Source organism: Drosophila mojavensis, unplaced genomic scaffold (genome assembly GCF_018153725.1).
Source record: "Drosophila mojavensis isolate 15081-1352.22 unplaced genomic scaffold, ASM1815372v1 contig_80, whole genome shotgun sequence".
NCBI lineage: Eukaryota > Metazoa > Arthropoda > Insecta > Diptera > Drosophilidae > Drosophila > Drosophila mojavensis.
Genome location: NW_025318906.1, coordinates 5,981,882 through 6,008,320, shown reverse-complemented (window position 1 = coordinate 6,008,320; position 26,439 = coordinate 5,981,882). Strand labels below are relative to the sequence as shown.

The 26,439-nt window shown below is 44.8% G+C and overlaps 8 protein-coding genes across 9 annotated transcripts; 6 read left to right on the top strand and 2 right to left on the bottom strand.

Moving 5' to 3' along the window:
• The first annotated feature begins 2,767 nt into the window (after nucleotides 1–2,767).
• On the top strand, nucleotides 2,768–10,743 carry LOC6578895. The gene is made up of 13 exons (XM_002004758.4): nucleotides 2,768–2,838; nucleotides 3,846–4,362; nucleotides 5,405–5,512; nucleotides 7,243–7,340; nucleotides 7,441–7,731; nucleotides 7,806–8,042; nucleotides 8,135–8,263; nucleotides 8,733–8,862; nucleotides 8,920–9,042; nucleotides 9,230–9,319; nucleotides 9,382–9,505; nucleotides 9,751–10,061; nucleotides 10,261–10,743. Exons 2-13 carry the CDS (start codon nucleotides 3,895–3,897, stop codon nucleotides 10,414–10,416), a joined length of 2,265 nt encoding a protein of 754 aa, XP_002004794.2. The 5' UTR covers nucleotides 2,768–2,838; nucleotides 3,846–3,894; the 3' UTR covers nucleotides 10,417–10,743.
• A 358-nt stretch (nucleotides 10,744–11,101) lies between these two features.
• On the top strand, nucleotides 11,102–12,471 carry LOC6578894 (serine protease ami). Its single transcript, XM_002004757.4, has 3 exons — nucleotides 11,102–11,471; nucleotides 11,538–11,814; nucleotides 11,874–12,471. Exons 1-3 carry the CDS (start codon nucleotides 11,200–11,202, stop codon nucleotides 12,222–12,224), a joined length of 900 nt encoding a protein of 299 aa, XP_002004793.1. The 5' UTR covers nucleotides 11,102–11,199; the 3' UTR covers nucleotides 12,225–12,471.
• Nucleotides 12,472–12,573: 102 nt separating this feature from the next.
• Nucleotides 12,574–14,964, top strand: LOC6578893 (mitochondrial intermediate peptidase). The gene is made up of 3 exons (XM_044011139.1): nucleotides 12,574–12,820; nucleotides 12,901–13,430; nucleotides 13,496–14,964. The coding sequence occupies exons 1-3, from the start codon at nucleotides 12,677–12,679 to the stop codon at nucleotides 14,928–14,930; spliced, it is 2,109 nt and encodes a 702-aa protein (XP_043867074.1). The 5' UTR covers nucleotides 12,574–12,676; the 3' UTR covers nucleotides 14,931–14,964.
• Nucleotides 14,958–15,468, bottom strand: LOC6578892. The gene is made up of 2 exons (XM_002004755.4): nucleotides 15,230–15,468; nucleotides 14,958–15,152 (listed from the first exon to the last, which is right to left on the bottom strand). Exons 1-2 carry the CDS (start codon nucleotides 15,289–15,291, stop codon nucleotides 15,056–15,058), a joined length of 159 nt encoding a protein of 52 aa, XP_002004791.1. The 5' UTR covers nucleotides 15,292–15,468; the 3' UTR covers nucleotides 14,958–15,055.
• A 100-nt stretch (nucleotides 15,469–15,568) lies between these two features.
• On the top strand, nucleotides 15,569–17,139 carry LOC6578891 (glutamate-rich WD repeat-containing protein 1). The gene has a single exon (XM_002004754.4). The coding sequence runs from the start codon at nucleotides 15,682–15,684 to the stop codon at nucleotides 17,062–17,064; it is 1,383 nt and encodes a 460-aa protein (XP_002004790.1). The 5' UTR covers nucleotides 15,569–15,681; the 3' UTR covers nucleotides 17,065–17,139.
• Nucleotides 17,140–17,154: 15 nt separating this feature from the next.
• Nucleotides 17,155–26,327, bottom strand: LOC6578887 (mismatch repair endonuclease PMS2). Its single transcript, XM_002004750.4, has 8 exons — nucleotides 26,131–26,327; nucleotides 25,914–26,073; nucleotides 25,710–25,853; nucleotides 25,085–25,653; nucleotides 24,390–25,017; nucleotides 23,522–24,331; nucleotides 23,185–23,438; nucleotides 17,155–17,300 (listed from the first exon to the last, which is right to left on the bottom strand). Exons 1-8 carry the CDS (start codon nucleotides 26,236–26,238, stop codon nucleotides 17,223–17,225), a joined length of 2,751 nt encoding a protein of 916 aa, XP_002004786.4. The 5' UTR covers nucleotides 26,239–26,327; the 3' UTR covers nucleotides 17,155–17,222.
• Nucleotides 17,415–20,588, top strand: LOC6578890 (solute carrier family 2, facilitated glucose transporter member 1-like). Of its 2 annotated transcripts, XM_032730604.2 has the most exons (6): nucleotides 17,416–17,555; nucleotides 17,613–17,720; nucleotides 18,882–19,640; nucleotides 19,703–19,915; nucleotides 19,978–20,080; nucleotides 20,141–20,588. In XM_032730604.2, the coding sequence occupies exons 1-6, from the start codon at nucleotides 17,460–17,462 to the stop codon at nucleotides 20,398–20,400; spliced, it is 1,539 nt and encodes a 512-aa protein (XP_032586495.1). In that variant the 5' UTR covers nucleotides 17,416–17,459; the 3' UTR covers nucleotides 20,401–20,588. The 2 variants fall into 2 exon arrangements, with proteins under 2 accessions (XP_032586494.1, XP_032586495.1); XM_032730603.2 differs by having other exon boundaries at nucleotides 17,415–17,720.
• LOC116804169 (solute carrier family 2, facilitated glucose transporter member 1-like) lies at nucleotides 21,351–23,162 on the top strand. Its single transcript, XM_032730605.2, has 5 exons — nucleotides 21,351–21,518; nucleotides 21,574–22,323; nucleotides 22,391–22,603; nucleotides 22,666–22,768; nucleotides 22,833–23,162. Exons 1-5 carry the CDS (start codon nucleotides 21,405–21,407, stop codon nucleotides 23,084–23,086), a joined length of 1,434 nt encoding a protein of 477 aa, XP_032586496.1. The 5' UTR covers nucleotides 21,351–21,404; the 3' UTR covers nucleotides 23,087–23,162.
• Nucleotides 26,328–26,439: the final 112 nt, after the last annotated feature.

Genomic DNA, 26,439 nt, shown 5'->3' with positions numbered 1-26,439 from the left:
TCCTATTTGATACATCTCTGTTTAATTTTATATACTGTTATATACTGTTAAGTTCGAAAGTCTTCAATAATACTTTCGCTTTAATTGCCGAAAAAGCCCTAGCTCTTAAATTGTATGCATAATAAAGTGTATTCTATAAAGAGCATCTCTTTATCGACTTGCTCTGTTCCATCAGAATGTTTACGTTTAGGTTTATCTTTCAGCTGTTGGAGCGCAGCAATGCGGACTATTTATGTACGTACACTTTTCGGGCCGGATCGACTGGCTAGCTGGCTGGCTGACTGGCTTGGCTGCCCGGTTTGGCTGTCAATTTTGGGTGGCGGCTTTGGTTGGTTTTGGCGTCTGCTAATTGTGTCGCAGCTGCCAGATTTATGTGGCCCAATCGATTCGTTAATGTATGCAGATGCGTTTGGGGCATCAAATTATAATTCAATTTCTCGAATAGAAACGTTCGACCACCGTGCTAGTTGAATAGACCTAGGCGATTGGCCTAGCCGGAGCTGGTTAGCTAGCTGACTGACTGTGCGGCTGTGCGACTGTGTGGCTGGCTGTCTCTAAGATTGGCTCATAAATTGTCCAAATTAATTCATTGCGGCACCAATGGCGACACCTACTCGTTGTCCGGCATTGGGGAATGTCTCTTAACCACTTGATTCGTAAGTCATAAATTTATAGTCTTTATTGAAACATCAATTTGGACACCATAGCAGCGACAGCAGCAACACCTAGACGCGACGCCCAGTTCAAAGTTACCCGATCCAATTGTATTTGGACTGGCGGGAGAAGTGAGAAGTCGGCAGTGAGCAGTGAGAATCGAGAAGCGAGAAGTGAGCTGTAAGAAGCGAACCAGCAGCCGACAAGGTGGTCTGCGATGATGCGCCCAACGTTTCGACCAACAGCAGCGTTGTGCTGTTGTTTCTTTTTCTACTGTTTAGAACTGGTTTGCGTTTTACATTAACTGAGCATATTTTTTATTTAGCTTTTTTACTGTTGCTGTTGTTGTTGTTATTGTTGTTTCGTATATCATTTCGTTTGGTTTTTTTTTCTTTTTTTTTCTTTTTTGGCGGATTCAGCATTCAGCCAATCGCTAGCGATTGTTAATGTTTTAAACACTTTTACAGCTAGTTATGCAAATGGCTGTTTTTTTTTCTTTTTGTTTTGGGAAAGTCTGCGTACCTCTAGGCGTTATTTTGGAGGCGAGAATGGAGTCGATTTATCGCCGCGATGATCTCATGCGCTCACAAAGAGGCGTGACAATGGCAATCCCACTTTGATTTATATATTGTCGTGCATGCGCTTATTATGCTATTGTTGTTGTATAATAACTTTATTTAATGGCTAGATATTAATCATACCACATGTTGTGGCAATTAAATTGAAGCTTTCTAAACAAAGAGAAGAGACAGAAAGCAGCAAGTGTCCTGATCATAGCAAGCAGCCCTGCGCTCTTAAGGCGCATAGCAAGCAGCTTGTGACACGAGTTAAATGAAATTGAGCAAGCAGTGGAGAGTAGTTAAGCAAGCAGTTCATATTTGTGTAGCGCCATTTTGGCATGTGCAAATTTGTTTAAACAATTTAGTTGAATACATATATGTCGGCGGGGTTATTAGACTGTGTGTAGCACGTGTATTTACCACGAATTGCAAATTACTTATTAACTTCATCTGTTTGCACTATTGTCGCTTAGCGATCATACGCTAGAGCGGGGCGACTCGGAAACTGCCACCGAATGAGATTCAGTGGTATTGGAAGAAGAATAGATAGATTTTGTACTCAGTTCTTCCTGAAGACACCTTGCATACACATCGAAACTCGCTGCGCACATACGAAATCATTAACTAAAAATATAATATAACAGATTGCTGACATATCATAGATAACACATTGTAGATTCGTTCGATTCAAATGATTGATGTGTGAACAATGTTTTCGAATTGTGTTTATTATCTTTACGGGACTACAATTCGGTTACATTTAGTTGTAAGATATTCTAGACCTAAAATCGCGTTTTTATTGTGACATATTAAAAATCTATCCCTGACAATCTTCTCATAGAACAGCCTGACACGATCAATCTCCATAGGCTGCTATGGGAGCATAGAACGGAGAGCATTGCCTCGGTCGTAGAAACGAAACGCACACTGAGATAGTAAGAAGTTCAACAGACAGAATATGCCAGCCTATGCGTCCGCCGTGAAATACATGTAAGGTTATATATATGCTGTCCACATATGCTTTTATATATCATTATCAAATATACATTAAGTATCGCGCGGAGTCCTTGCCTATCAAGCAGCTTTTAACTGTTGGTGGTGTAACCCAGCTCTGTACAACAAATCTTTCATGGAAATGAAGTTTTGTAACAAGCAGCTTTGTACTACTCAACCACAATAAGTCTCTGTCGACAGAAAGCAGTATTTGTGCAAGTATTTTCAAGCAGTTCAGCAGGCAAGCTGTTGCAGCTGCTAAAATACCGTTATACCTCAGAAATATTTATTCTTGTTACAACAAACAACAAATTGTTAAAAAATTTAAAAATATACATAGTAATACATACATACATACATAAGTAGTTTCTAAAAAAATTATTTAAAAAATCATAAAAATTTTCAGACAAATTCCCCAAGTACGAGACACAAGCGACTCAGTTGTCGTTAACAGCTGCCTAACAGCTGTGGGTGGTCCTGAGGGTGGGTGTTACGACTGCCCCAACATGGATTTGAACTAGAGCAACCTCCTATAAACGGACGAAACTCAACAGGTTTAAGTTCAGTTGCTGCCGGTCGCTTCAGTTGGAACAACACGCGTAATTCCTGAGCGCATAACGCGACATTAACGGTATTCCAGCATTTGGCCCAAATAGATAATTGAATTTTGTGGCTCGCCACCCCCATGTGCGCCCCACTCCACAATTTAATGTGGCAATAAAAATAATATTCATAATATTTATTGTTTATGTGCGGGCGCGATTGATGTGCAAATAAATATATAACGAAATTTGGTGGTGCATTTCTACGGTTTAAAATCGAAAATTTATGGCATGCTCAGAGCATTTCCTTTTCTTAACGTGTTATCGCATTAATCATAATTTTTTCAAGTTTTTGTTGTTTTCATTAATGTGTGTTGATTGACTTTTGCCCCGTTTGATGAGCATTTGTCAAGGCAATTAAAAGTTTAATCAATAAATGCGTTTGATGTGTGTGAAAAGTAAACAACTAGAGCAACAGGCTGTGTCGAAAGGATGTGTGTGTCTGGGGTGTGCGTGAGTGTGTGACTATGGGTGTGTTGATGTGTGTGTGTGTGAGAGGGTGGGCATTGCAGAAATTGTTTGCACAAAGCTACACTGAGCGAAAAATATAAGTAGACAGCAATTGAAATGTTGCTTGTGCTAATAATCCTTTATTTACTCGCCCTTTCATTACATTTCCTCACTTTGATATCAAATGTAACTTCAATTAAACTGAAAGTGCGACAGGACTGGACAGGACACAATACAAACCCAAACCCATGAAAGCCATCGCTGGCTGCTCATCCATCAAATTTGTTCTGCTGACATTTCGCTGACTGGTTGAGTCGCTCTGTTGCGCTCTCCAGCTCTTATCACACCCACAGCCAGACACACACAAACACACACACACACATACATATGCACACACACATGTGTCTGTATTTATTCCTTTTTTTGCAATTATTTTGCGCGTATCAGCGTCCGCCTTGCCTTCATCTCATTAGAGTTAGCTGGAAAAAGCCAGACAAGTGCTTCTATCTCTCTATGATCGAAGCTGATACACTCGAGCAACAACAACAACAGCAACAACAACAATTATGTATTGCTTTTTATGCAGCCATAAACGTTTGTATTTATGAGCCGTTCTCGATGTGCTCGCTTGGGCAATGAACAATATGCTAAATGGTAGAGCAGCTTGCAAATTGAATATAGGTTTACAACAACAACAACAGCAACAACATCAACAACAGCAACCACAACAACTATCTAGCGACATGGAGACAACAGCTGTGGATGCAACAGCTTCGGCAACAGCCTCCGCTTCAGCATCTGCCGCAGCATCCACATGCATTAAGATAAACATTAGCAACTGCAAATCTAATCATCCCGCCATTCGTTCAAGCAACGAAGCTGGTGGCACGGCCGGTGATGCTGGCGACGGTGGTGGGGCTGGTGCTGGTGCTGGTGGTTCCCTGCTGTTGCCCACACACACGCATCACAATCTGCAACTCGATAAAATTTCCGTGCGCTCGATTAGTTCCGAGGATATTTCCAATGTTGGCAGCGGACGATGCTGCAGTGCAGCGGCACGAAATCCGGCCATAAAAACGGGGCGACGTTTGCAGCTAATGCAGGTGAGTTGAATATGGCCCAAAAGAAAAGGGAGAAGAGGTGTATGTGTGTGTGTGTGTGTGTGTGTGTATGTGTCAGCCAGCATAAATTAGCAAAAGCGTATGCATCTTAATTAGCGCAACAGCTGGACGAACGCAAGGCTGAGTGAGCGTAGGGCAGAGAGGGGATGGGAGGGGCGTCGAGCCGGTCACGTGCGCTGACCAAATGAAGTGCCGCGATTAGCAACACAGCACGATAAAGACTAATCACACTTCAACACACAGACACCGAGAGACGCACACACACAAATGAGAATAGATAGGCAACTCTAGAGAACTCAAAAATAGACCGTATACAGAGTGTGCTACCTAGAATGAACTGCAACACTAAAAGAGAAGGAAATAAAGAGCAACTAAAAGCTTGAGCAGAATAATGGAAAGAGAAAGGGAATCAAAGTGTGTCGTAGAGCTCATATCCGAACAAGAGTTCTACTGGAATCTAAGCAAAATAATTACTGAAGGACTTTAAATTGAGTACAGTAAAGCTCAAAATTATTGTGATTGCCGAAGTATAAAAAAATCCTAATATATGTGCAAAGTTCCTATTAGAGACTTCACTGTACATACATTTACATTTCTCATATTTTTATGACACAAAGGAATTTACAAATCCATAATTTATATCATAGAAAAACAGATGTTTTGTAGGCGAGACTTTACTGTAGAGTATAAATGAACTTCTACTCTAATATATTATATGGAAAGAATTATGTAACACAATTATTTATTAAATTTGTTCAATCGTCGAGAGTTCACTGCCAACTGAAGTTTTAATTTTAGTTTTACAATTTTTCATGAAATATGGAGGAATATAATTAACAAATAATACCAGAAAGTATTATTCAATTTGGTTATTCGTCAGTCAAGTGTTCACTGTACATAGCTAAATATTCTGATTCTTTATTTAATGTATAATGCATAGTTCAGTTTAAGAACACATTTACCCCTCACTCAGCTGTTCGTTGATAGAGTTATCACTGTACATATACATATATCTATTTTGCAGATGATAATTCTACCATTCATACCCATATTGGCATTGATTGTGCAAACATCACTAACCCTGCAGGAGATATTGGAGTATCGAGCCGATGTGGCCGACATTGAGACGCAGGTAAGTCAACAGGTGAACAAACAAACCGAAAGAGAAGGAGAGGTAGATAGAAGGAAAGGAGCAAGTCTGCAAGCTTAATTAAAATTTATTGCTGAAATTCAATCATACGAGGCAAGTAAAGTTCATGTCCTGGCACGCTCAGTGCTTACTTGTACTGCACAAAAAAAAAGCAAACAGAAAGGTAACAGATGTGTAGTCCAGTGTAGCAAATGTCCTCTCACTCGCTGTGCGTTCATGACGACGATGGCTATCGAACTGAGGGGAGGGCTTAGGGGGCGTGGCGGGGCTGTTCCAATCGGCAATATTTGTTTGGTCAGGTAAGTGCAGCATGCTTCAAGTGCGCACGAAGCAGTCGCTAGACAAGGTACTCAACGTCGTCGGAGCTTTCAATCCCATTCCACCTGAGTGACGGGCGTTGAGCTCCTCTGCTGTCCACCATGGTTTTTTCTTCTCTTTATTTTATGCAAATGCGTGAGATATGATAAAGAAATAAATAAATATATTGCTTGATGCTAAAGTGAATTGATAGGCGAAAATATGCATTGGCACAGTTACAAAAGTTGTGTGGGCGTGGCAGCCAGGAAATGCGCACACTGCGAGAGTCCTTGAATTGAGTCACGTACTTGACCTGAATGTGGCTAAGCACAGCTAAGTGTATACCCTAGCCAAAGGGCCTACAGCGGGTATCGCAATTAGCAATCTCAAGAGTGCAGCAGAAAACAATTTAAAGTCTCTCAAGTGTTTAGTAATTTGAAAATTGTCTAATTGGCTGTAGGGATTTGAGGCTCTCACGCTCTCTCTCTCTCTGGAGTATTTTCTCACATTGCCAGCAATCAATACAAATATTAATCGAAATAAATGGAATAAGTAATAAGAGAGAGAGAGAGAGATGCGAAGAGAATCCCATAGGACATCAGGTAATCAACCACAAGAGTCCTAGAGCTAAGCAATCAAGTTGTATTCTTTAAAAGTGAAATTTTATTTCTGAAAGCGGGCATTAAATTTAACATTAAAATATTAAATGAAATATCAGCAACAAATGTAATTTTTACAATCAAAACTAAGATAAATCAAATACTTCTTATTCCAAAGAAATGGCTTGGTCAATTAGAGCAAGTCTTCAGGCCACTTGAGCAATTCAGTTTTCCTAGCAACAAAGAATTTATTGTCTGGAGAAGTATAATTTTAATTTCATTCTACGTTTGAAGAAATATTTTATTACTTTAAGTTACAGTAATATATATAGTTATGCATTAGCAATGGTTTACCTTCTCTGCAGATTAATGAATAGATAAAGATATATAATAAGGTAAAAAAAAAAAAAAAAAAAACACTAGTAATAATAGATATTTCTGCTAATATGCCTTGGACCCATATGAATCCTAGATTTCGCACAGACTATGTATATAATTGTTTTAATTTTGCAATTATATCATACTCTACTTCCAATTACACCCAATCAAACTCAATAATCGAAAAGAAAACTTTTGTAATAAGCCAGCGAATAGAAATACTTCGCTAAGTAATTAATAAGTATATGCAAAAGTAAGCGAACTTGATGAATTATTCAATGTGTTACCAAGCAAATGACTAACTAATCAAGACCACGCCCCGTAAAGGACAATAGACAGAGAAAGACACACAAACACCCACACATACACACACACACACATACATTATCCACCTACACTAGATAATCTCATTTATCAATGGTTCGCCCACGAAACCAGGTGACAATTGCAACGGACTTGGGCAAAGTTGTGACGCGACTGCAGCTCGAACGTTCCGAGGTGGCCTTCTATATCTTTACCAATGGCAGCAAGCAGCGGTGAGTTGAGATAATGATAGACTTTGCCTTTTAACAGTCATAACAAGTGCGAAAATATATAAATATATATATATACACATGTATATATACATCTGTTCAGGGCAAATCTAACTCAACGCTTTGCCAACACGGATCATGCGCTAAACAATATGACAACATGGAGCGAGATAAGTGTGCCAACGGCGCCCGATGAGGACGAGGATGACCGAGAGGTTATGTTGAATCGCAACGAGTTCCAGAGTCGCTTAAATGAATTTCGCGAACGTGTGCGCTTAGAGCCAGAGGATAGTTCCATAACTGAAGTTATGAATTGGTATACATCCATTAATCGGGGACTGCTACATCATCTAAACGAGCAAATTAAAGAAACGGACAACAGCGGCGTTTGGCGGTACGTTAACCACATCCTCCTCTTGCCCACACACGTCCTCCATCCGACCATAACAATAAAAACTTTTCTTGCAGCTATTTGGTGGGCTTTAAGAATCTATTAAAGAGCATTGAGTGCCAGAATATAGCCACCTCGTTTGGCATACGCTACTATGGCAGAGGGCCGCTCACCGCTGAGAATTTCGTATCCTATGTGCGTTACGAGTTTATGGCGCGAGAGATGATTAATTCCACCTTGAACTATGCGCCCATGCTGAAGGCCATGTATACAAATATCACGAGTTCCAAGAAATATCATCGCGTTAAGCTCATGTGAGTGGCACTTGATAATTGCGCTTTAATTGATATTAGTTTAATGTACTATGTGCACACTAACTATATTCATTAATATATATAATTAATAGGAGCAACATGGTGTTAAAGAATAAGCCAAATATCTCGGACGAGCGCAGCGCAGTTGAATATAATGAGTTTATGCACAACTACACGGACGATTTGCGCATACTACAAAAGGCGTTGCGGCGACTAATTAAGTAAGTAATTAGTTAGAAGTTGAATAAATACCTTTGTACACACTTTTACAGAAGCTTTTACACAAATTTGTAAATTTTCACTTTCACTCGATCAGCACGCGGTAAACACACTGCTGATTGGCTTTAGCTATCGAAATCATGTATCGATATTGTACTCAAAATGGTCATCTTTTCCCATTTTGCTTTGTTCGTAGTTTGCAATTAAATACTGCACAAGTCGTTTGCATATGTTTATTTGCAATTAAATACTGCAAGTAATTTGCATGTAAATGGCAACTCCGCAGCTGAGCTGCATACTGAATATGCTCTTATTGCACTTAGGTTTCTATCGATAATTGTATGCTGATACTCCATGCCGCCATTTTGCATAATCAGCTGCAAAACAAATGGAAACCTATTTGCATATGAGACTGGCAAAGTATAGCATAGTTATAAGCGGAGATTTTTAAGTAATTGCTTTTCGTTGCAGAGAATATGTAGATAAAACATTAGTCGAAGCAGATCGCAAGGAAGCCATTGGCATAGCCATTTTGGTTGTTGTGCTGCTCGTTTCACCCATTATAATCATACTAGTCAAGAATGCAGCAGCCACTATACAGGTAAGAAAGAGACGGTAGATTGACTGAATTAATATAAATTATTGATTTTTTTGCTAGCTTTATGCCATGAATCTATCCCAGAAGGCCAAGGAGCTGAAGCGTGAGAAACGCAAAAGTGATTCGTTGCTTTTTCAAATGTTGCCGCCAAGCGTCGCAATGCAGCTGAAGCAGACGCAACAGGTGAGAATGTGTGTGTGTGTGTATGTGTGCGCGTGTATAGACTAAGAATTCCATATTACTTATTATTTATTAGTATTACTTGAACACGCAATTTATATGGGTCCTGCGTGTATTCGATAGCGAGTCTCTACTGTATTTGCATTTCAATTTTAACGGCTTTCTATTTCATTAAATTGTGCCCGGTCAGGTGCCCGCTGAGCTCTATGAAGCGGTTACCATTTACTTTAGCGATATTGTGGGTTTCACCGAAATTGCGGCCGAGTGCACGCCCCTGGAGGTAAGCTCCATTAAATCAGAGAACTTAATGGACATGATAAACTGTATAACTATATTCGACAGGTCGTGACCTTTCTCAATTCGATCTATCGCGTTTTTGATGAGCGCATTGAATGCTACGATGTCTACAAAGTGGAAACAATTGGCGACTCCTACATGGTGGCCTCTGGGCTGCCCGTGAAAAACGGTAATTCATGCAAATTGTCAACTTGTCAATCCGAACAGGCATTTACCCAACTCACGGCGCCGCCCCGCCAAACATCCCCCGCCCCCTCATTGACAAACATCGCCATTCCCATGTTTCAGACATGTGCGCTAATTTTGGGCTTTGTGCGTCCTTAATTTATGCTGTCCCCCTACCAAAAAAAAAAAAAAAAAATGTAGCAAAAAAAAAGAGACTAAACATATGTTTCGGTTGGTTCGCCCCCGCAGGCAACAAGCACATCACCGAGATTGCAACAATGGCACTTGATTTGCTGGACGCCTCGTCTGTGTTTCGGATTCCACGCGCCGGCGACGAGTTTGTTCAGATCCGCTGCGGCGTTCACACCGGACCCGTTGTCGCCGGCATTGTGGGCACCAAAATGCCAAGATATTGTCTATTCGGGGATACGGTGAACACGGCATCGCGCATGGAGAGCACCGGCGAGGCACAGAAGATACATATCACCGAGGAGATGCACGAGGCTCTGCAACAAGTGGGCGGCTACAAGACCGAGCATCGCGGCCTCATCGATGTCAAGGTGAGCTATGTATGGACTAAAATATTCTTACGATATTTGCATAGTCGATTATTATCATATTAATCGGGAGTGCGAAAATAATACGAAAAGTCGGAATTTTGCCTTCTACATATGATATACATAGCTATAACGCCGTTATTCATATGCCTCATATCGTTAAATTAATGGTCCACATTTATAATCTGATTGTATTTCGCAGGGCAAGGGATTAATGAGCACCTATTGGTTGACCTGTAAGGATGGGCCGGTGCGTGCGCGTGAGGAAATTTCGTGGTGTGCGGATATGCAGCCAGTTTTTCTGGACCATCTCAAGTTGCATCCGCCGACGAACTACAAGCTGCCCAAACGTAAATGAGGCAAACGCACACAGAAACCGCAATTTACGAATCAGCAAAATTACTACAGTTACCCACCCACTCTCTCTCTCTCTCTCTCTCTCCCTTTCTATATATATTATGGTGTATGTATGTGTGCGTGTGTGTGTGCGCTATATTTTGTGTGTAAACGCCCAGTAGGCGTAATTAGCCGCACAGAAGCTATTACTAGTTACTGAAGTTACTATGTAGTTTTAATCTCGGCCTCATGTGCTAGCAAAATCTAAGACAGATGTGCTGTGCATATGTACTTACATACATATGTACATGTGTATGTATATAAACAAGTTCCACACTTACTGTATGCCAGAGTTCGATTTGTATTAGATATTTGTGGCACATAGTATTTGCTATATGTAGTTGGGAGCTAGTTGCTCGAATAAATGTTATACTCATAAAAGAAAACATACAATACATATACAATTTTTAATTTCTCGTAAAACTTCGCGTTTACTCGATCAAAGCCCGGCAATTGCACTGCTGATTGGCAAAAGCTATCGAGCTCATGTATCGATACTCAAAAATACTGCACGTCATTTGCATATAAATGGCAACTCCGCAGCTCCATTTTGCTTTACCGCCATTTTGAACAATCGGCATAAAAGCCATCGAAAACTCGTTTATATTTCGAAATTATAAATCATAGCACAGTTACATGCTGTGATATATTTTAGGGTTTTAATACACATACCATTTGATACATATGTCAGTTGCTCGCATTTATTCATAATATTCCATTAGAGTCTCAGTCGAAGCAATGAATAATGAATATCTACCAGATCTTAATTGTTTGGCTATTGGTGGTTATCCGATTGGATTTGGAAAATGGGGAACGGGGCACCTTTACCCGGAATAGCGATGATAAATTTCAGATGCTAATCGCAGGTGGCGTAGTGCCCGATAACGGCAAATTTGTACGCAATATTGTCTCAATACGCACATTGCATTACATACAATTCTATGGCGATAATCACTTCTGCACCGGGGTCATTCTAAGCAGCCAGACCGTCTTAACTGCAGCTCACTGTGTGACAGAGTAAGCAATTACTAAGGATAACTATATATGTATGCATATAATTATGTTTATATATTTAATTCACAGCCGTCATAAATCCATTATGAATCCACGCGGTTTACTAGTAGTCTTTGGGGCTGTGGGACGCTTGGATAAATATGGCAAGGACGACAGTCGACGCATCACACAGATTGCTGTGCATCCAAAATATCAGCGTTATTTGAAATACGATGTGGCGCTATTGCGCTTAGCGGATCGTATTCCGGGCAATACGCGACACGTAAAGCCGATAATGACACGAAAGTGGGCCAGCTTCTACGTGGGCATGTTATGCATCACCATGGGCTGGGGTCAGCTCTATCCGGTAATAATCGCTAGCTATCGATTTAATTGATCGACTATATGTATAAATTGACTATTTAGCATGGTCCATATGCCAATGAATTGATGTATCTGGAAGTGGCAGTGCGCGATCACGATTTCTGTAACGGAATGGAAAATTATGATAGCGAAAGTAGCATATGCGCCGAGCCGAAGGATGAGGGGCAAGTTTGTCCCGGTGATTTGGGTTCGCCAATTATTTGCTCCACTTATTTCACGGGCATTATCGGTGGGGCACAGAAATGTGAAGGCATCAAAGCGTTGAAGTTTGTCAATTATTCCAAAGTTGAGGCTTGGGTTGATAAAACCGTTAGAATATTCTCGGGCAGTAGCAATATGTGGTTATCTCATTACCTATTGCTATTTACGCTATATGCATTGAGAGTTACTTAATTTATCGTATCCAAGTCTCTGGTGCACTTTTGCCGCTTTTAGGAAATCCCCACATAAATAGCTTTAGTTTTTAACATATTTCGAGTCTTAAACTAAATTGTTATTTATATTTTTAAGTTTACGTTCTCATTTAAGCAAATTCAAATATTTAAAGAAAAATTAAATTTAAATAATAACAATCAAATAAATTGAAGCAATCTGGTATCGCCGTTTCTGATACACAGTATTGTAACAGTCTGGTAGCTCAGCTCGCTGTTCGTAAATGTATAAATAAAGTTTTGTGGCGATCTGGCAGCTCTATTAGGTATTTTCAGTTTTGGCATATTTTGGTTTGTCGAGTATTTGTATGTTTTCTCGCTCTCTCTTCCTCTGTCTGCATGTTTGCCGGAACAGCTGATTGGCCTCTGAATATGTAATAGTCGGCAGTAAATTGAAATTGAATCAAAATAATAATGCATAAAATTAGCCATAATATAGCTAAAGCTGCGCGGCAGCATTGTTGGCGGCAACACAGACAGCTTTCCACCTGGTCGCCACTGGGCACAGCCTTCAATGCGCCGCCAACCAAACGAATCAACTTCACACGGAACGAGGTGGTAAGTGCTTCCCCCAGGTGAAAGAGAAAGTTAAAACAAAATATACATAAATCTTAGTAATACGATTATTATTGTGACAGGGCCTGTTTCTCATGCCCGAACTGCGCAACGCCGATGGATTTCATCTGCTGCGAGAAAATGTTGAGAACTCCACGCAAGAGCTCATCGCAGAGGCCGTATCCAGCGAGAGGAAACGCAAGATGGTGGACATCTTCGACGAGCTGTCCGATTCGTTGTGCAAAGTGGCCGATCTGGCCGAGTTCGTGCGCATTGCCCATCCGCAAAACAAATACATGCAGGCAGCCGAGCAGGCCTGCATTAGCATCTGCGGCGTCGTGGAGAGCCTGAATACGCACAAGCCGCTGTATCAGGCGCTCAGTAAAGTGGTTTGCGATGGCGACTTGATGCCCACCACCGAAGTGGATCGCCATGTGGCCAAGTTGTTTCTGTTCGACTTTGAGCAGTGCGGCATCCATTTACCCGAGAAGGAGCGGCTGCGCGTGGTGCGCTTGAATGACTATATTCTCCAGTTGGGACAGAAATTCATGAACGGAGCCGCTCAGCCGACGGTGCTGCCGCGCAGTTGTGTGCCCGAGGACATAAGGGATTAGTAAGAGCGGAGTAGTGCTATGTGTAGTGCTGAACATTTGCTAATCATAAATTCCTTCCATACAGCTTTCCCACATCTGGCGAGAACATCATCATCACGGGTCTCTGCACGAATGCAGCGAATGTCCAGATGCGGGAAGCCGCCTATCGTCTATATCTACAGCCCTCCGATAGTCAGGAGGAGCTGCTCAAGGATCTCTTAATCTGCCGCTATGAGCTGGCGCGCAGCTGTGGCTTCGAAACCTACGCGCATCGTGCGCTCAACGGCAGCACCATGGAGAAGCCGGAACTTGTGCGCGAATTCATTGATGAGCTGTCGGAGCAACTGCGTCCGCGTGCCGATGCCGATTTCGCGGTGATGACCCAAATGAAGCGTAAAGAAAGCGGACAAAACACGGCGCTAGTTGAGATCTGGGATACGCCGTACTTTACATCGCAGCTGAAGCGACAATCGCTGGAGGAGCAAGCAAATGAATTTCTGCCCTATTTCTCGCTGGGCGGCTGCATGGAGGGATTGGACAACTTGCTGCACTCGCTGTACGGCGTCCGTCTGCAGAACACGGAAATGGAGCCCGGCGAGAGCTGGCATAGCGACATCTACAAGCTGGCCGTGATGCACGAGACCGAAGGACTGCTCGGATATATCTATTGCGACTTCTTTGAGCGAGCGGGCAAGCCCAATCAGGATTGCCATTTCACTATCCAGGGTGGCAAGCGGTTGCCCGACGGCAGCTACCAGCTGCCCATTGTGGTTGTGATGCTGGGCCTGGCGCAGCCCCGGTGGACGGGACCGACGCTACTGTCGCCCGCTCGCCTCGACAATCTGTTCCACGAAATGGGCCATGCGATGCACTCGATGTTGGCGCGCACCGAGTATCAGCATGTGACGGGCACACGTTGTGCCACCGACTTTGCCGAGGTTCCCAGCGTGCTAATGGAATACTTTGCCAGTGATCCTCGAGTGCTGCGCACCTTCGCCCGCCACTTTCAGACACACAAACCCATCTCGGAGGACATGCTGCAGCGGTTATGCGCGTCGAAGCATCTGTTCGCGGCCAGCGAGACGCAGCTACAGGTCTTCTATTCGGCGCTCGATCAGGTCTACCACGGCGAGGCGGCCAAGCAGGGCAAGAGCACGACAGAAACACTGCGCGATGTCCAGAATTGTTACTATGGCCTGCCCTATGTGGACAATACCGCCTGGCAGCTGCGCTTCTCCCATCTGGTGGGCTACGGTGCCAAGTATTATGCGTATCTCATATCGAAAACGATCGCCTCCTGGATATGGCAGACGTATTTCGAGGCGAATCCCTTCAACCGGCAGGCGGGCGAGAAATATCGTGCTGAGATCCTGGCGCATGGAGGCGCTGTGCCCAGCCAGAAGCTGGTGGCGAATTTCTTGCAGCGCGATCTGACGCCGCGCATATTGGCGGATAGCTTGATACATGAAATCGATATGGATGAGTCGAAGATAAGAGAATTGATTGTTAGCAGAAACTAGTAGAGAAAGTAAAATCTGTTTTGTATATACTGTTTTCTCTGTTTTTTATTATAATTAGTTAACTGCCCCCTATCTTGTTTTTTGTACATAGTGAATTTGGTTTTTTCTCGTCATTTTTAAAAACACTAAGCCGGCAACACAGTGGGCATCAATTCAACGCCCACAAATTCCTTGGCAATGCGGACGCCCAGAAAGAACATACCAAAACTTTTTACCAACATCCTAAAAGCAAGGAATGAGAAATAAGTTTGGTTATGTAAACATTGCTCCGACATATAGTTTTCGTGTGTGCTACTTACCACTGGAACTCATTGTTGTAGATGCTACGCAGAACATTAAATGGATTACCAGCTTTAGCCATTTTAAATCAAAAAATTTGTTATACTTTAACGTATTACTTCAGTTGTGCTGTTTTGCTGTCGCAAGATGAGTGAACAAATAATAATACTGATAACAGCAGGCACACTATGATACACTGAAATATTCTAGTATATTTTTTTAGGGCATAGAATGAACTCCAGTCCCAGGTGTGTAGCGTTCACAAACAAATGCACTTGTTCTATTACGAATGGTATAATATTGAAGTTTCTAGAGCTGGTCACATTGCTATACAGAAATTATCTAGCATTTTTATGCAGCTTTAACTGCCTGTATTGGTGCTGGTCACACTGTTTGCTGGACGAATTACACACGTGCAGCGCCAAAACAAGAAGTTTTTGGGGCATTTCAATAGGAATTCGAACTTATAGCCATGGACCCGCCTAAGGATGTGATTGATATGGAGGTCGTAGAGCCGGAGGATGCGGAAAGCGACATGGAGCCCGATAGCGATAACGACGAGAATGAGGATGGCACCCCAAAAGCTCCCAAGCAGGTTTATTTGCCGGGCAAAACCTTGGCCGAGGATGAGGAGCTCGTTTGCGATGAGAGCGCCTACGTCATGCTGCATCAGGCATCGACGGGTGCGCCATGCCTCAGCTTCGACATAGTGCCCGATGAGCTGGGCGCAAGCCGAGAGAGCTTTCCAATGACTGCCTACATTGTAGCCGGCACCCAGGCAGCACGCACACACGTCAACAATTTGATTGTGATGAAGATGAGCAATTTACACAAGACACAGGAAGGCGATGACGATGACGACGACGAGGAGCTGGAAGACGATCAGGATGATGTGGCGGACAAGAGCGAACTGAAGAAGCCGCAAATGACGTGCGCCTTAATCAAGCATCAGGGCTGTGTGAATCGAGTGCGCGCTCGTCGCATGGGCAACAATGTTTTTGCTGCCTCTTGGAGCGAATTGGGACGCGTGAACATTTGGAGCTTGTCACAGCAGCTGCAGGCCGTCGAAGATGCCCAGCTGCTCAAGCAGTACGAACAGCAAAGCGCCAACAATGAGACGAAACCCGTTTATACGTTCAGCGGACATCAGCAGGAGGGATTCGCCATCGATTGGAGCCCGAGTGCTGAGGGCGTGTTGGCCACAGGCGACTGTCGACGTGATATACACATATGGAGCCCCCTGGAGGATGGCACCTGGAAGGTGGATCAACGACCGCTGGTCGGCCACACGGCCTCGGTCGAAGACCTGCAATGGAGTCCCAATGAGCGCAGCGTTCTCGCCTCCTGCTCGGTGGACAAGACCATACGCATTTGGGATTGCCGTGCAGCGCCGCAAAAGGCCTGCATGCTCACCTGTGAGAATGCGCACGAGAGCGACATCAATGTCATCTCGTGGAACCATACGGAACCCTTCATAGCCAGCGGCGGCGACGATGGCTTCCTGCACATCTGGGACTTGCGCCAGTTCAAGAGCCAAAAACCAATTGCCACATTCAAGCATCATACGGATCACATAACTACGGTTGAATGGAATCCCAGCGAGGCCACCGTGCTCGCCTCCGGCGGCGATGATGATCAGATTGCGCTCTGGGATTTAGCTGTGGAAACGGATGCGGATCAAGCGTCAGCGCCGGCAGAAAATCAAGAGGAAATCAACAAGCTGCCACCGCAACTGCTCTTCATACATCAAGGCCAAAAGGAGATCAAGGAACTGCACTGGCATCCCCAGCTGCCGGGCGTGCTGCTCTCCACGGCGCACAGCGGCTTCAATATCTTTCGCACGATCAGCGTGTGAGGTTTTATATATATATTAGCTACTACTACATGGATATATATCTATATATATTATACATACATATATATAAGAAAACTCATTGTTGACAAATAGTTGGCTGTAGCTCGTTTTATTGCGGCTTCCAGTATTTGGTTTGGGGGCGTCGTTGTCATTTGCTGTCATTCGGCCTCATCCTCATCCATAAGCATCGTGATATTGATTAGATGACGCATGGTGGGGCGGCCGTGCGGGCAATTCTGCAGTTAGAAAGCAATTAAAGAAATTTACATTTAGAAGCCATACGCTATCAGAATCGTAATCGTGCGCCCTTATCAGCATTCTGATGCGGATTCCAAAATGAATTACAGCCCCAGCCCAGTGGCCAGTGAAGCACTGCCTCCGCAGGTTCACACAACATGGAAGCCAGCTGTCGAATGGATAAGCTACACGAAGGCGACTCATTGACGTTTCGCAACGCAGCGCAAATGGGAGGCGATAGCGCTAAGAGCTTGGTAAGACAGCAATTTCGTTCCGTAACGTATAACACTTGCACTACTCGAGTTATACAGGAACAGCCCAAATGGAGCTGGACCCTCAAGTTGGCTGTCTATGGCACTTCGCTGGGCGCCACTCTGCCCGTGGGCTACTGTACGGGCGTGGTCAATAGTCCAGCTGTGGTGAGTAGAGCTTCAATTTGCCAACTGTTATACACCAGTAAATACTCTTATTTATGTGGGAGTTTCTATGCTCCATATGGAGACTTTCGAGCTCTGTCAATCTCTAGCTGACCTTCAACGAGATTGATGGCTCTCAGAGACTAACGTTTCGGGTATTCCGTTCTCGTTACTCAAAAATTTTTTGTTCATCTCATCTTGTATGTATGCGAGGGTTGTGGTCGCTAGACACCTACATCAACACCGTACGTGAGTGTCAGTTATCCGTCGCTTACTGAGCTTCATTGTGCGAGTGTGAATCGTATCACTTCCGAAATGAGCGTCGCGACGCTCTTTAAAGAGCTTTGAGCAAATGGCTCAATGCACATCACTCACACGAAGACGAAGTCGGAAAAAACACGAACGCTCTTGCTCAGAGCGAAAGCGAGTGTGAATGCATTTTTTCGTTTATCAGCATCATTATGTCATATCACCTTTTTTCTATCATTTGGCTACTGTTCTATAATGTGTTGCACTAACTGTTATACATAATTGTATATCACTTATAGCTGATTTGATTAGCTTTTTTGCAATAATTTTAACATTTGTTTTAGTCCTTAGTTTACTAACTGTTTGAAATCCTTTTATTAATTGTTTCTATTCTCATGGCATCTGTTCTAATCCTTACTATAACAACTGGCATAAATATATCAGTATTATATTTTAAAAGCAGTTTGAGATCATTTTAATTTCTATTCATTTTTCATCCAATCATGATCTTACATCGGTAATAATCACTGTTATACTAACTGTTATACACTGCTGAATTGATATTCTACATATTCCTCATGCTTATAGATCTTAACAGGAAACGTGTTTTACATGAATTGGTATATGGGCATCCCTTAGTATTTCATATAATTTCTGTTATACACAAAGCTATGCTCTTTATGTATATTATTTTTATATCCTTAATAGAATAATGTTATACTTTTATTGATTGAAGTATGGATTATTTATTGAAGTATGGATATTCTCTAGCATTGCTCCGTGTTATAGTTGTTTTGACTTGCTGTTATATTGTACACCTAACCTCCAATTACAATCTTTCTTTCCCTATCTTTTTCTTCCATTTTCTTCATATTTCTTTCTCTCTCTCTTGTTTGTCTCCTTTCGCCCCCGCAGCACATGCGCGCCTGGTGCCAGGAGACGCTGCTGGCGCGCTACAATCTGCAGCTAAGCGCCGACGCCTTGGAGCTGCTATGGGCCACAGTAGTCTCCCTCTTCCTCGTCGGCGGCGCTGTGGGTTCCATGACAGGCGCCTCGATAGCCAATCGATTTGGTCGCCGTCCCGCTGCCTTCATCTGCGGTCTGCTGCTGGGCTTGGGCGCCATCTGCTTCTATGCCTGTCGGCCGCTGCGCTCCGTGGAGCTGTTGTGTCTGGGCCGGTTGCTGGTGGGTCTGGCCGCTGGCCTGGTCATCGCCTGCATGCCCATGTATCACAGCGAGCTGGCTGCACTGCAGCAACGCAGCAAATTGGCGCCGCTCTGCGGTCTCGGCTTGACGGTGGGCGTGGTCGTCGCACAAGTGTTTAGCCTGCAAACGGTGCTGGGCGGACCGGAGCACTGGCATCTGGCCCTGGCACTCTACGGCATCTTTGTGCTGGTCTGCTATGCGCCCTTCAGGTGCTATCCCGAGAGTCCCAAATGGCTGTACATTGTGAAGGGTCGCAAGGTGGAGGCGGCTCAGCAGCTGCAACTGCTGCGTGGCTATGCCCGGGACAGTGAAGCGTTGCAGGCGGAACTCCGCGACATGGAGGAGGAGGCGCGGGTGAAGAGCACGCCAAGCAGCTACGCCCAGGTGCTAAGCAATCCCCAGCTGCGTCTCCCGCTCGCCATTGTCTTCATCTATCTGGGCGGTCAGCAGCTGTCCGGCATCAATGCGGTGAGTGGCTGCACTTGCTCTGCTTTGTTTTTGGATCATTTAGTCTTATTTATCCTTTATAGATCTTCTACTATTCGGTTTCCATATTCCGGCGCGCGGGCCTGAGCTCCCAACAGGCGGAGTTTGCCAATCTGGGCGCTGGCTGCACAAATCTCGCCGCCGCCATGTTGGGTCCCATCCTAATGGAGCGCTTCAATCGCCGCCCACTGATGCTCTTCTCCAGCTTCTTCTGCTGCGTGTTTCTGTTTCTATTTGCCATGCTGCTGCAATTCATTGTGAGTGAGTCACTGAGAAATTCTTGCCAGGATTACCTAATGTTCTCCTCCTTCCCTTACAGGATCTGTATAGTTGGTTTGCCTTGGCCTGCATCGTCTGCATCTTTTTGTATATTGTTGTCTTTCAATTTGGACTGGGTCCATTGCCTTTCTTCATAGGCGCAGGTGAGTTAACCTTTGAATTGCTTCTGCCCGTAATCCTCTCATGAATTTTGCCTTTCACAGAGCTCTTTGAGGTGGCGCCACGTTCCGCTGCCATGTCCCTGGGCAGCGTCGTCTATTGGCTTTGCAATTTGATCATTGGCATGGCCTTTCCCACCTTACAAAGCGCTTGGGGTGCTCTGGTCTTCCTGCCCTGCTCCCTCACCTGCCTGCTGGTCTTCATGTTCACCCTACGCTATGTGCCAGAGACCCGAGGCCGTGATCCATCCGAGGTGGCGCCACTTGTGGCCGATGGCTTCAAATCAAAGCGACCCAGGCATTAGATTCTATATGCAGAGAGGTCGCAACTGTATACCCGGAAAGATCTATGGCAGATCTATTTAAGTATAGTCAAATCAATATAATTTCTTTCAATTTGTTAATATGATAACTATACCGTATATCCCCTTAAGCAGTCGCTTATACCGTTCCTGTTTGTATTCATCTTGCAAATAAAGAGATTCGACCCAAAGTTTCTATGTGCAGCTAAATGATCTAGCAAGCTGATAAGTTAAGATTATATTCTTATATTTAATAATATTAACCCACGTAGTATTTATATAAGCTAGATGATGATATCATTAGCCCTTATGAGATAATTATACTTATATATTAGATAGATATATAGATTCTAGAATATGCCCAAATAGATCGATCTAAAAACTCCAACTGTGGTGCACTACATCATATATAAAGGCTTTTGTATAACAGTTTAGTCAATCAATAGAGGAGCTGTAAAAGTTATATAGATTTCATATTTAAATGATCATCTGTTCTTTTACAGTTCGTAATGATCGTCGTTAATGAAGATAGTAAGGGAATAGATAAGTAATCTGGATTAGATAGTATCCGCTTACTTATCTAAGATCTATGACAGTAAATTGACCTAAGGGCTATTACGACGGTAAAGTGATCTGATATGGTCCGTTAGGGTTCGTTGCTTCTATTGACTGACTGAAGCTAGCAAAGATATTCAAAATTCTTTTCATGCAAAAATTGATCAGAAATTCATGCAGAGATCTAGATCAAACTGGATGATTCTCTAGGATCAGGAATCTAAGCCTATATTGTATATAGATGGTAGATATATACATAGACCTCTGTTACACAATCTATGCTAAATTGTAAATACCCTCAGCGGCCCGCCAAAGTTAATGCCAACTGTCTGCAGTTGGCGACAATAAATTCTGAGCGGATTAGCTGCTTCTGCTAAGCGGCATCTGCTCAGCCGGTGATTAAATAGTCTGCCGCACCATCCCAGCCAGATTAGTGTCGCTTGACGATCGCAATGGAGCAGAAAGCCAAATGGACACCATTGGTCGTGTGGAGCACCGTGGGCAGCACCATGGGCGCCGCTGTGCCCTGCGGCTACTGCATGGCCATCATCAATAATCCGGCTGTGGTAAGTTCAAGCAGGAGGAGCCAGTGCCTCCGTCTAATCTTCGCCTGCCTTGCAGCACATGCGCGCCTGGTGTGCAGAGACACTCCTGCTCAGGTACCAACTGGTGTTGACTCCTCGTCAACTGGAGACGCTGTGGGCACTGATTGTGTCCATCTATTTGATTGGCGGCATCCTGGGCTCCGCCTGCGCCGGCTGGGCAGCCAATCGCTTTGGGCGTCGCGGCTGTTTCCTGCTGAGCGGCTCGCTGCTGCTCCTCGCCGCGCTTGGCTTCGTTAGCTGCCGCTGGCTGCAGTCGGTGGAGCTGCTGCTGCTCTCTCGCTTCATTGTGGGCTTCGGCGCCGGCCTGATCACCACGGGCGTGCCCATGTATCATACCGAGATCGCCGCAACCTCTCAGCGTGGCGCACTGGGCTCCGCCTGCTCGGTGGGCTACTCCAGTGGCGTTGTTGTGGCTCAGATTTGCAGCATGGAATCGCTGCTGGGCTCTGAAGACCATTGGCATCTGGCATTGTCCTTCTACGTCGTCTTCATGGCCATTTGCTATGCTCCGTATCGGTTTTACGCCGAGAGTCCCAAGTGGTTGTTCATCGTGAAGCGGCGGCAGGAGGAGGCGCTACAGATGCTGGAGCGTCTACGTGGCGGAGACTCTGGGCTGGACCTGGAGCTGCAGTCCATGGAGCAGGAGGCGGCGAGCAAGTACAGCACTCGCAGCCTAGGCGATGTGCTCACGGACCCCAAACTGTTGATGCCGCTGATCTTGTTCTGCTCCTACCAAGCCGGACAACAGCTGACCGGCTGCTCCGCGGTGAGTGGCGCCGCTGGAATTGATCTATCCAGGATCACCCTATTGATTTACTCTCCCATTCCCGCAGATCTTCTACTACTCCGTCTTCATCTTTCGCAGCAGTGGCTCATCCGCCAGCGTCGCTGAGCTGCTCAGCCTCTGCGCCGGCAATGTCAACCTGGCCACGGCGCTGCTAGGTCCTTGGCTAATGGCCCGCTTCAATAGACGCACCCTGATGCTGATCTCCACCAGCTGTTGCGCGCTGCTCATGTTTGGCTTCTGTTTGTGCGCCGAGTTTGGCGTAAGCTGATGCGTAATCCTTTCCCTAATCGATTTCTGATTTAATTTCCTTCCTGAATCCAGCATCTGCTTCCTTGGCTCATTTATGGCACAGTCGCCTGTCTTTTCCTTTATCTCATTGCCTTCCAGCTGGCTCTGGGTCCTATGCCACCCTTTATAGGCTCAGGTTGAGGATTCGGATTTCATTTCATGGTAATGGTTCTTATTGAAAGTTTTCTGTTCTCTTTTAGAGCTCTTTGAGGTGTCCTCACGCTCGGTGGCCAATTCCCTGGGCAATCAGGTGGGCTGGAGCTGCAATTTCATTGTTGGCTTCCTCTTTCCTGTGATGCACTCGCTCATTGGATCTTGGATCTTTCTGTGTTTCTCCATATTCGGCTGGCTGCTCTTTCTGCTCACCAAATTCTATTTGCCTGAGACGCGCGGAGTAGAGGTGTCTGTAGTCGCTAAACTGACTTCACATGGCTTCAGAAGCAAGGTGCTCTAGTCAACTAATTCACATGTAACATTTGTCTAGTCTAAGTTTGCGTGACTCTTTTTATAATAAACTGTATCATCTTGTATATCTATAATCTAAGTTCTCACCCAAGGCTGTTCGATTTCGCCCATCTGTGTGATGAGCCTCCTCATGGTGGTTGTCCGATTGAGCGCTTTGCCAACCATTACAGATTTTCGACACGCTCGCGAGGCGAACATGGCGCGTATCCTGGAAGGTCTACACACTGTGCCCTCTGGCGCATCCTGCAGCATGAATATCAGCTCATCAATGTCCTCTTTGCCAAACTCCCAGTTCTTGCTGAAGGGTTTGCCCAGCAAACGTATCTTTCGTGTGGGTGGGGCTGAACGGAAGACAAGATTTCGTTAGTAATATGAGAAAATATATATTATATCTATATCATATATTATAGTCTATTGAGCTCACCCTCTGCATCTATCTCAAACTTAAATCCATTCTTTTCAAACACCGGCAAATGATCCTGCAATATCATTTCATTGACAGCCGTCAGCTCCAGTGTCTGAGGCACGGTGAGACGCTGGTGCTCCAGCTGCGTGTTGCGTTGCAGCATCTCGAAATTGTATTTCTCATCGGCTGCATGCTGATCCACTATGAAGAGATCATCCTCCAGCTTCACAATGATGAAGCCCAGATTGAATTGTCCAATGATTTGCATGCGCTTGAAATCCGCCTTGGTTATTTCCTTCTGCAGCTCGGCTTCCGCATTTTTATTCTGATTCGGATTGATTTCGCTCTTGAAGCGCAAACGTTGAAGCTTGGCCGAGCGCTTGCGTTCCACATGTTGCTTCTCTTGCGCCTGCAAGCTGGCTCGAATTTGCTCCAATGTGGTGCGTAGCTCGCCGCTGGCTACATTTGGCGGAGACGTATCCGAATCGCTGTTGCCATCGAATTCGATGCGTTTAGGCATTTCGATTTCATCATCACTGTACTCGATGGCCGATTGAGATGGGGGGAGTTGACAGAACTCGGATCTTGGCTGAGAGGCCGTGGAGGGCTCTGAGGTGGAGGAGTTCTCGTTGGTTGCCTGAGAGGAAGTGATTGCAGCTTCCAAGTGGTCTTCTCTCGTGGAGGATTCGCTGGCAATATCAGCTTTTGCATGGACCTGTTCCTCTAACTCCTCCTTAGCCGGCGTCGCAGCTGCTGGCTTAGCCTCTGCTATGGTCAATCGACTCTTAAGCGGTGTCACATTACCAGGTTGCAACAGCTCATCATAAGCTAAGGAGAGAAGGGTTTTAGGATTATAGTAAACTCAATAGCTCCCATTGCTGCTCACCCAGCGATTCCTGCTTGAGCTGCTTTAAGCTGACTAAGCTGCTGTCCAGCGATTTCTGTGGCTTCTCAGCATCTTTTTGCACCTCCTGCTCCTCCTCCGACGATTCGCTTTTGTAGCTGATCGCTTGGGGCGTCTCCTGTGAAAGGAAATCCTGTATCTTTTGCAGCTTCATAGTGCGCGCATTTATCTCAGCCGTTTCATCCGCGCGTCGCTTTACAGGAGCTGGTGGTGCGATGCCCTTTGTGTCGCCTGTGCGTCGCCATTGACTCAAGACGTCCATGAACCGCTGCGACGAGCTAATGGGTACATCTAGCTCTACAGTTTCAGCTTCATCTGCTGCTGCTGCTGCTGCTGGTGCTTCTGCTGGCTCTGCCTTCACTTTCGGCTCCAGCATGCTGGCAATGGAAACGTTTTGCATTTGGAATGTGGATGGCAGATTGCCAAAGGTGTCCAGCAGCGACTTCTTCAAGGCCAGCAGCAAAATTCGCTCGTTGTTGAGCAGCAGCTGTCGCTTATCGGGCGTCAAATTGACATCGACCTCGGCGCGGGATGTTACAATGTTGAGATATATAAAAGGCTGTTGCTGCACATTATAGCGCCGATACATGTCATTCATCACTTTGGCTATCTGTGGGAGTTTAAGTAGATATTAAGTGAACTATATAAATATATATATTATATATGCATTCTCTCACATTCTTTGGCTCGCAGGGCCTTGAGTTGACAAAGAAGAATTGTCTATCGCGTGTGGAACGACCTGCCCCATGACGACAGCTGGAAATATAACCCTCCAGCTCAAAGCCCGCCTCATTGAGCCGTTCCACATCCTCGGCATTAAACTCCACGCAAGTCGTTTCGGCTGCATCGCTCGCCGTTTGTAGCGCCTCACGCAAGCCCGCCTCGCTCAGCTGGCCCGCCTCGAGCGGTGATTTGAGTGGCACCAGGTCGGCGACTTGACGTGCTCCAAATACGGCTGAAATGTTAGCCAACACATCGGCTGCCCCATGGGTTTGTAGTATAACAGATTTGGCACCCTTCGCACTCTGATTGCTGCAAATGATGCGCACATTGCGTGTGACTAGGCAGTAGGCCTGCAGTATTTGGCACATCTTGTTGAATTCCTTTTTGATATTGCGAGTGAAGTCGCGACGACGCACAGGCAGAGTGCCAAAGAGATTGCTGAGGCCGACAGTTGTGCCCACGCCTCGGGCGCAGGGCGAGCGCTTCTTGATGCGCCCCTCGTGATCAAGTTCAATTTTGATAGCTGTAAGGCACATGCAGCTTAGGAAATGAATTATTACAGGCATGCCAAATACTCACCCACATTTGTGGACTTGTGACGCGTCTGTATTGTCATGTCAGAGAGCGCACAGAGCGAGCTCAATGCTTCGCCACGAAAGCCGAATGTCTCCACGCCGAGCAGATCAACAAATTCTCGTATCTTGGAGGTGTGATACTTGGCAGCTGGAATTCGGGAATTCATAAGAAAATGACATACACAATCTACAACTACAATCCACATACTCATGCCCTCCAGATTGGATTCCTCGACGCCGCTGCCATTATCACAAACTTCCACGCCCTGTAAGCCTTGCTCTTTCAGCTTAATCTCAATTAGTGTGGCGCCGGCATCTATAGAATTCTCCACCAGCTCCTTGATGGCCACAGCCAGGCTGAGCACCACCTAAGGAACAAAAATATTTAAAATTTGTAGCCAACATTTGCTTCACCGAGGGCTTACCTGACCCGAGCAGATCTTGTGCACAGTGTCCTTGGCTATGGCCTTTATTTGACCCGACGCAGCACTTGTAGGCTGTGGTATGCCTTCATCTACCTCATTTTCAATCATGTTTGAGATAATTAAACAAAATAAGTCATTAAAATGTGAAACAAATGTGCAGCGCGCGCAAGTGATACAAGTGCTGCCACACTATCTTCAAAATGAGATAAACAAGGCCAATTTACTAAAATATACCAAAGTAAATTTGGTGAGTGTGGTAACACTCTTAGAGTATTTTTAAATACCATATGAGTTAAATCTTTTAAAAAT

What these genes read in the sequence shown, in the direction of transcription:
- LOC6578895 (XM_002004758.4), top strand. Translation starts at nt 3,895, where the DNA reads ATGAACAATATGCTAAATGGTAGAGCAGCTTGCAAATTGAATATAGGT. An exon ending in ACCAATGGCAGCAAGCAGCG is followed by an intron (nt 7,341 to 7,440) that starts GTGAGTTGAGAT and finishes ACATCTGTTCAG; the next exon opens with GGCAAATCTAACTCAACGCT. An exon ending in TATCATCGCGTTAAGCTCAT is followed by an intron (nt 8,043 to 8,134) that starts GTGAGTGGCACT and finishes TATAATTAATAG; the next exon opens with GAGCAACATGGTGTTAAAGA.
- LOC6578894 (XM_002004757.4), top strand. Translation starts at nt 11,200, where the DNA reads ATGAATATCTACCAGATCTTAATTGTTTGGCTATTGGTGGTTATCCGA. An exon ending in GCAGCTCACTGTGTGACAGA is followed by an intron (nt 11,472 to 11,537) that starts GTAAGCAATTAC and finishes TTTAATTCACAG; the next exon opens with CCGTCATAAATCCATTATGA. An exon ending in GCTGGGGTCAGCTCTATCCG is followed by an intron (nt 11,815 to 11,873) that starts GTAATAATCGCT and finishes TTGACTATTTAG; the next exon opens with CATGGTCCATATGCCAATGA.
- LOC6578893 (XM_044011139.1), top strand. Translation starts at nt 12,677, where the DNA reads ATGCATAAAATTAGCCATAATATAGCTAAAGCTGCGCGGCAGCATTGT. An exon ending in ACTTCACACGGAACGAGGTG is followed by an intron (nt 12,821 to 12,900) that starts GTAAGTGCTTCC and finishes TTATTGTGACAG; the next exon opens with GGCCTGTTTCTCATGCCCGA. An exon ending in CCCGAGGACATAAGGGATTA is followed by an intron (nt 13,431 to 13,495) that starts GTAAGAGCGGAG and finishes CCTTCCATACAG; the next exon opens with CTTTCCCACATCTGGCGAGA.
- LOC6578892 (XM_002004755.4), bottom strand. Translation starts at nt 15,291, where the DNA reads ATGGCTAAAGCTGGTAATCCATTTAATGTTCTGCGTAGCATCTACAAC. An exon ending in TACAACAATGAGTTCCAGTG is followed by an intron (nt 15,153 to 15,229) that starts GTAAGTAGCACA and finishes CCTTGCTTTTAG; the next exon opens with GATGTTGGTAAAAAGTTTTG.
- LOC6578891 (XM_002004754.4), top strand. Translation starts at nt 15,682, where the DNA reads ATGGACCCGCCTAAGGATGTGATTGATATGGAGGTCGTAGAGCCGGAG.
- LOC6578890 (XM_032730603.2), top strand. Translation starts at nt 17,460, where the DNA reads ATGGAAGCCAGCTGTCGAATGGATAAGCTACACGAAGGCGACTCATTG. An exon ending in TGGTCAATAGTCCAGCTGTG is followed by an intron (nt 17,721 to 18,881) that starts GTGAGTAGAGCT and finishes TCGCCCCCGCAG; the next exon opens with CACATGCGCGCCTGGTGCCA. An exon ending in GCCTTTCTTCATAGGCGCAG is followed by an intron (nt 20,081 to 20,140) that starts GTGAGTTAACCT and finishes TGCCTTTCACAG; the next exon opens with AGCTCTTTGAGGTGGCGCCA.
- LOC116804169 (XM_032730605.2), top strand. Translation starts at nt 21,405, where the DNA reads ATGGAGCAGAAAGCCAAATGGACACCATTGGTCGTGTGGAGCACCGTG. An exon ending in AGCTGACCGGCTGCTCCGCG is followed by an intron (nt 22,324 to 22,390) that starts GTGAGTGGCGCC and finishes CCATTCCCGCAG; the next exon opens with ATCTTCTACTACTCCGTCTT. An exon ending in GTTTGTGCGCCGAGTTTGGC is followed by an intron (nt 22,604 to 22,665) that starts GTAAGCTGATGC and finishes TCCTGAATCCAG; the next exon opens with CATCTGCTTCCTTGGCTCAT.
- LOC6578887 (XM_002004750.4), bottom strand. Translation starts at nt 26,238, where the DNA reads ATGATTGAAAATGAGGTAGATGAAGGCATACCACAGCCTACAAGTGCT. An exon ending in GCTCAAGCAGGAATCGCTGG is followed by an intron (nt 24,332 to 24,389) that starts GTGAGCAGCAAT and finishes TTCTCTCCTTAG; the next exon opens with CTTATGATGAGCTGTTGCAA. An exon ending in GCGAAATCGAACAGCCTTGG is followed by an intron (nt 17,301 to 23,184) that starts GTGAGAACTTAG and finishes TTCTAACTGCAG; the next exon opens with AATTGCCCGCACGGCCGCCC.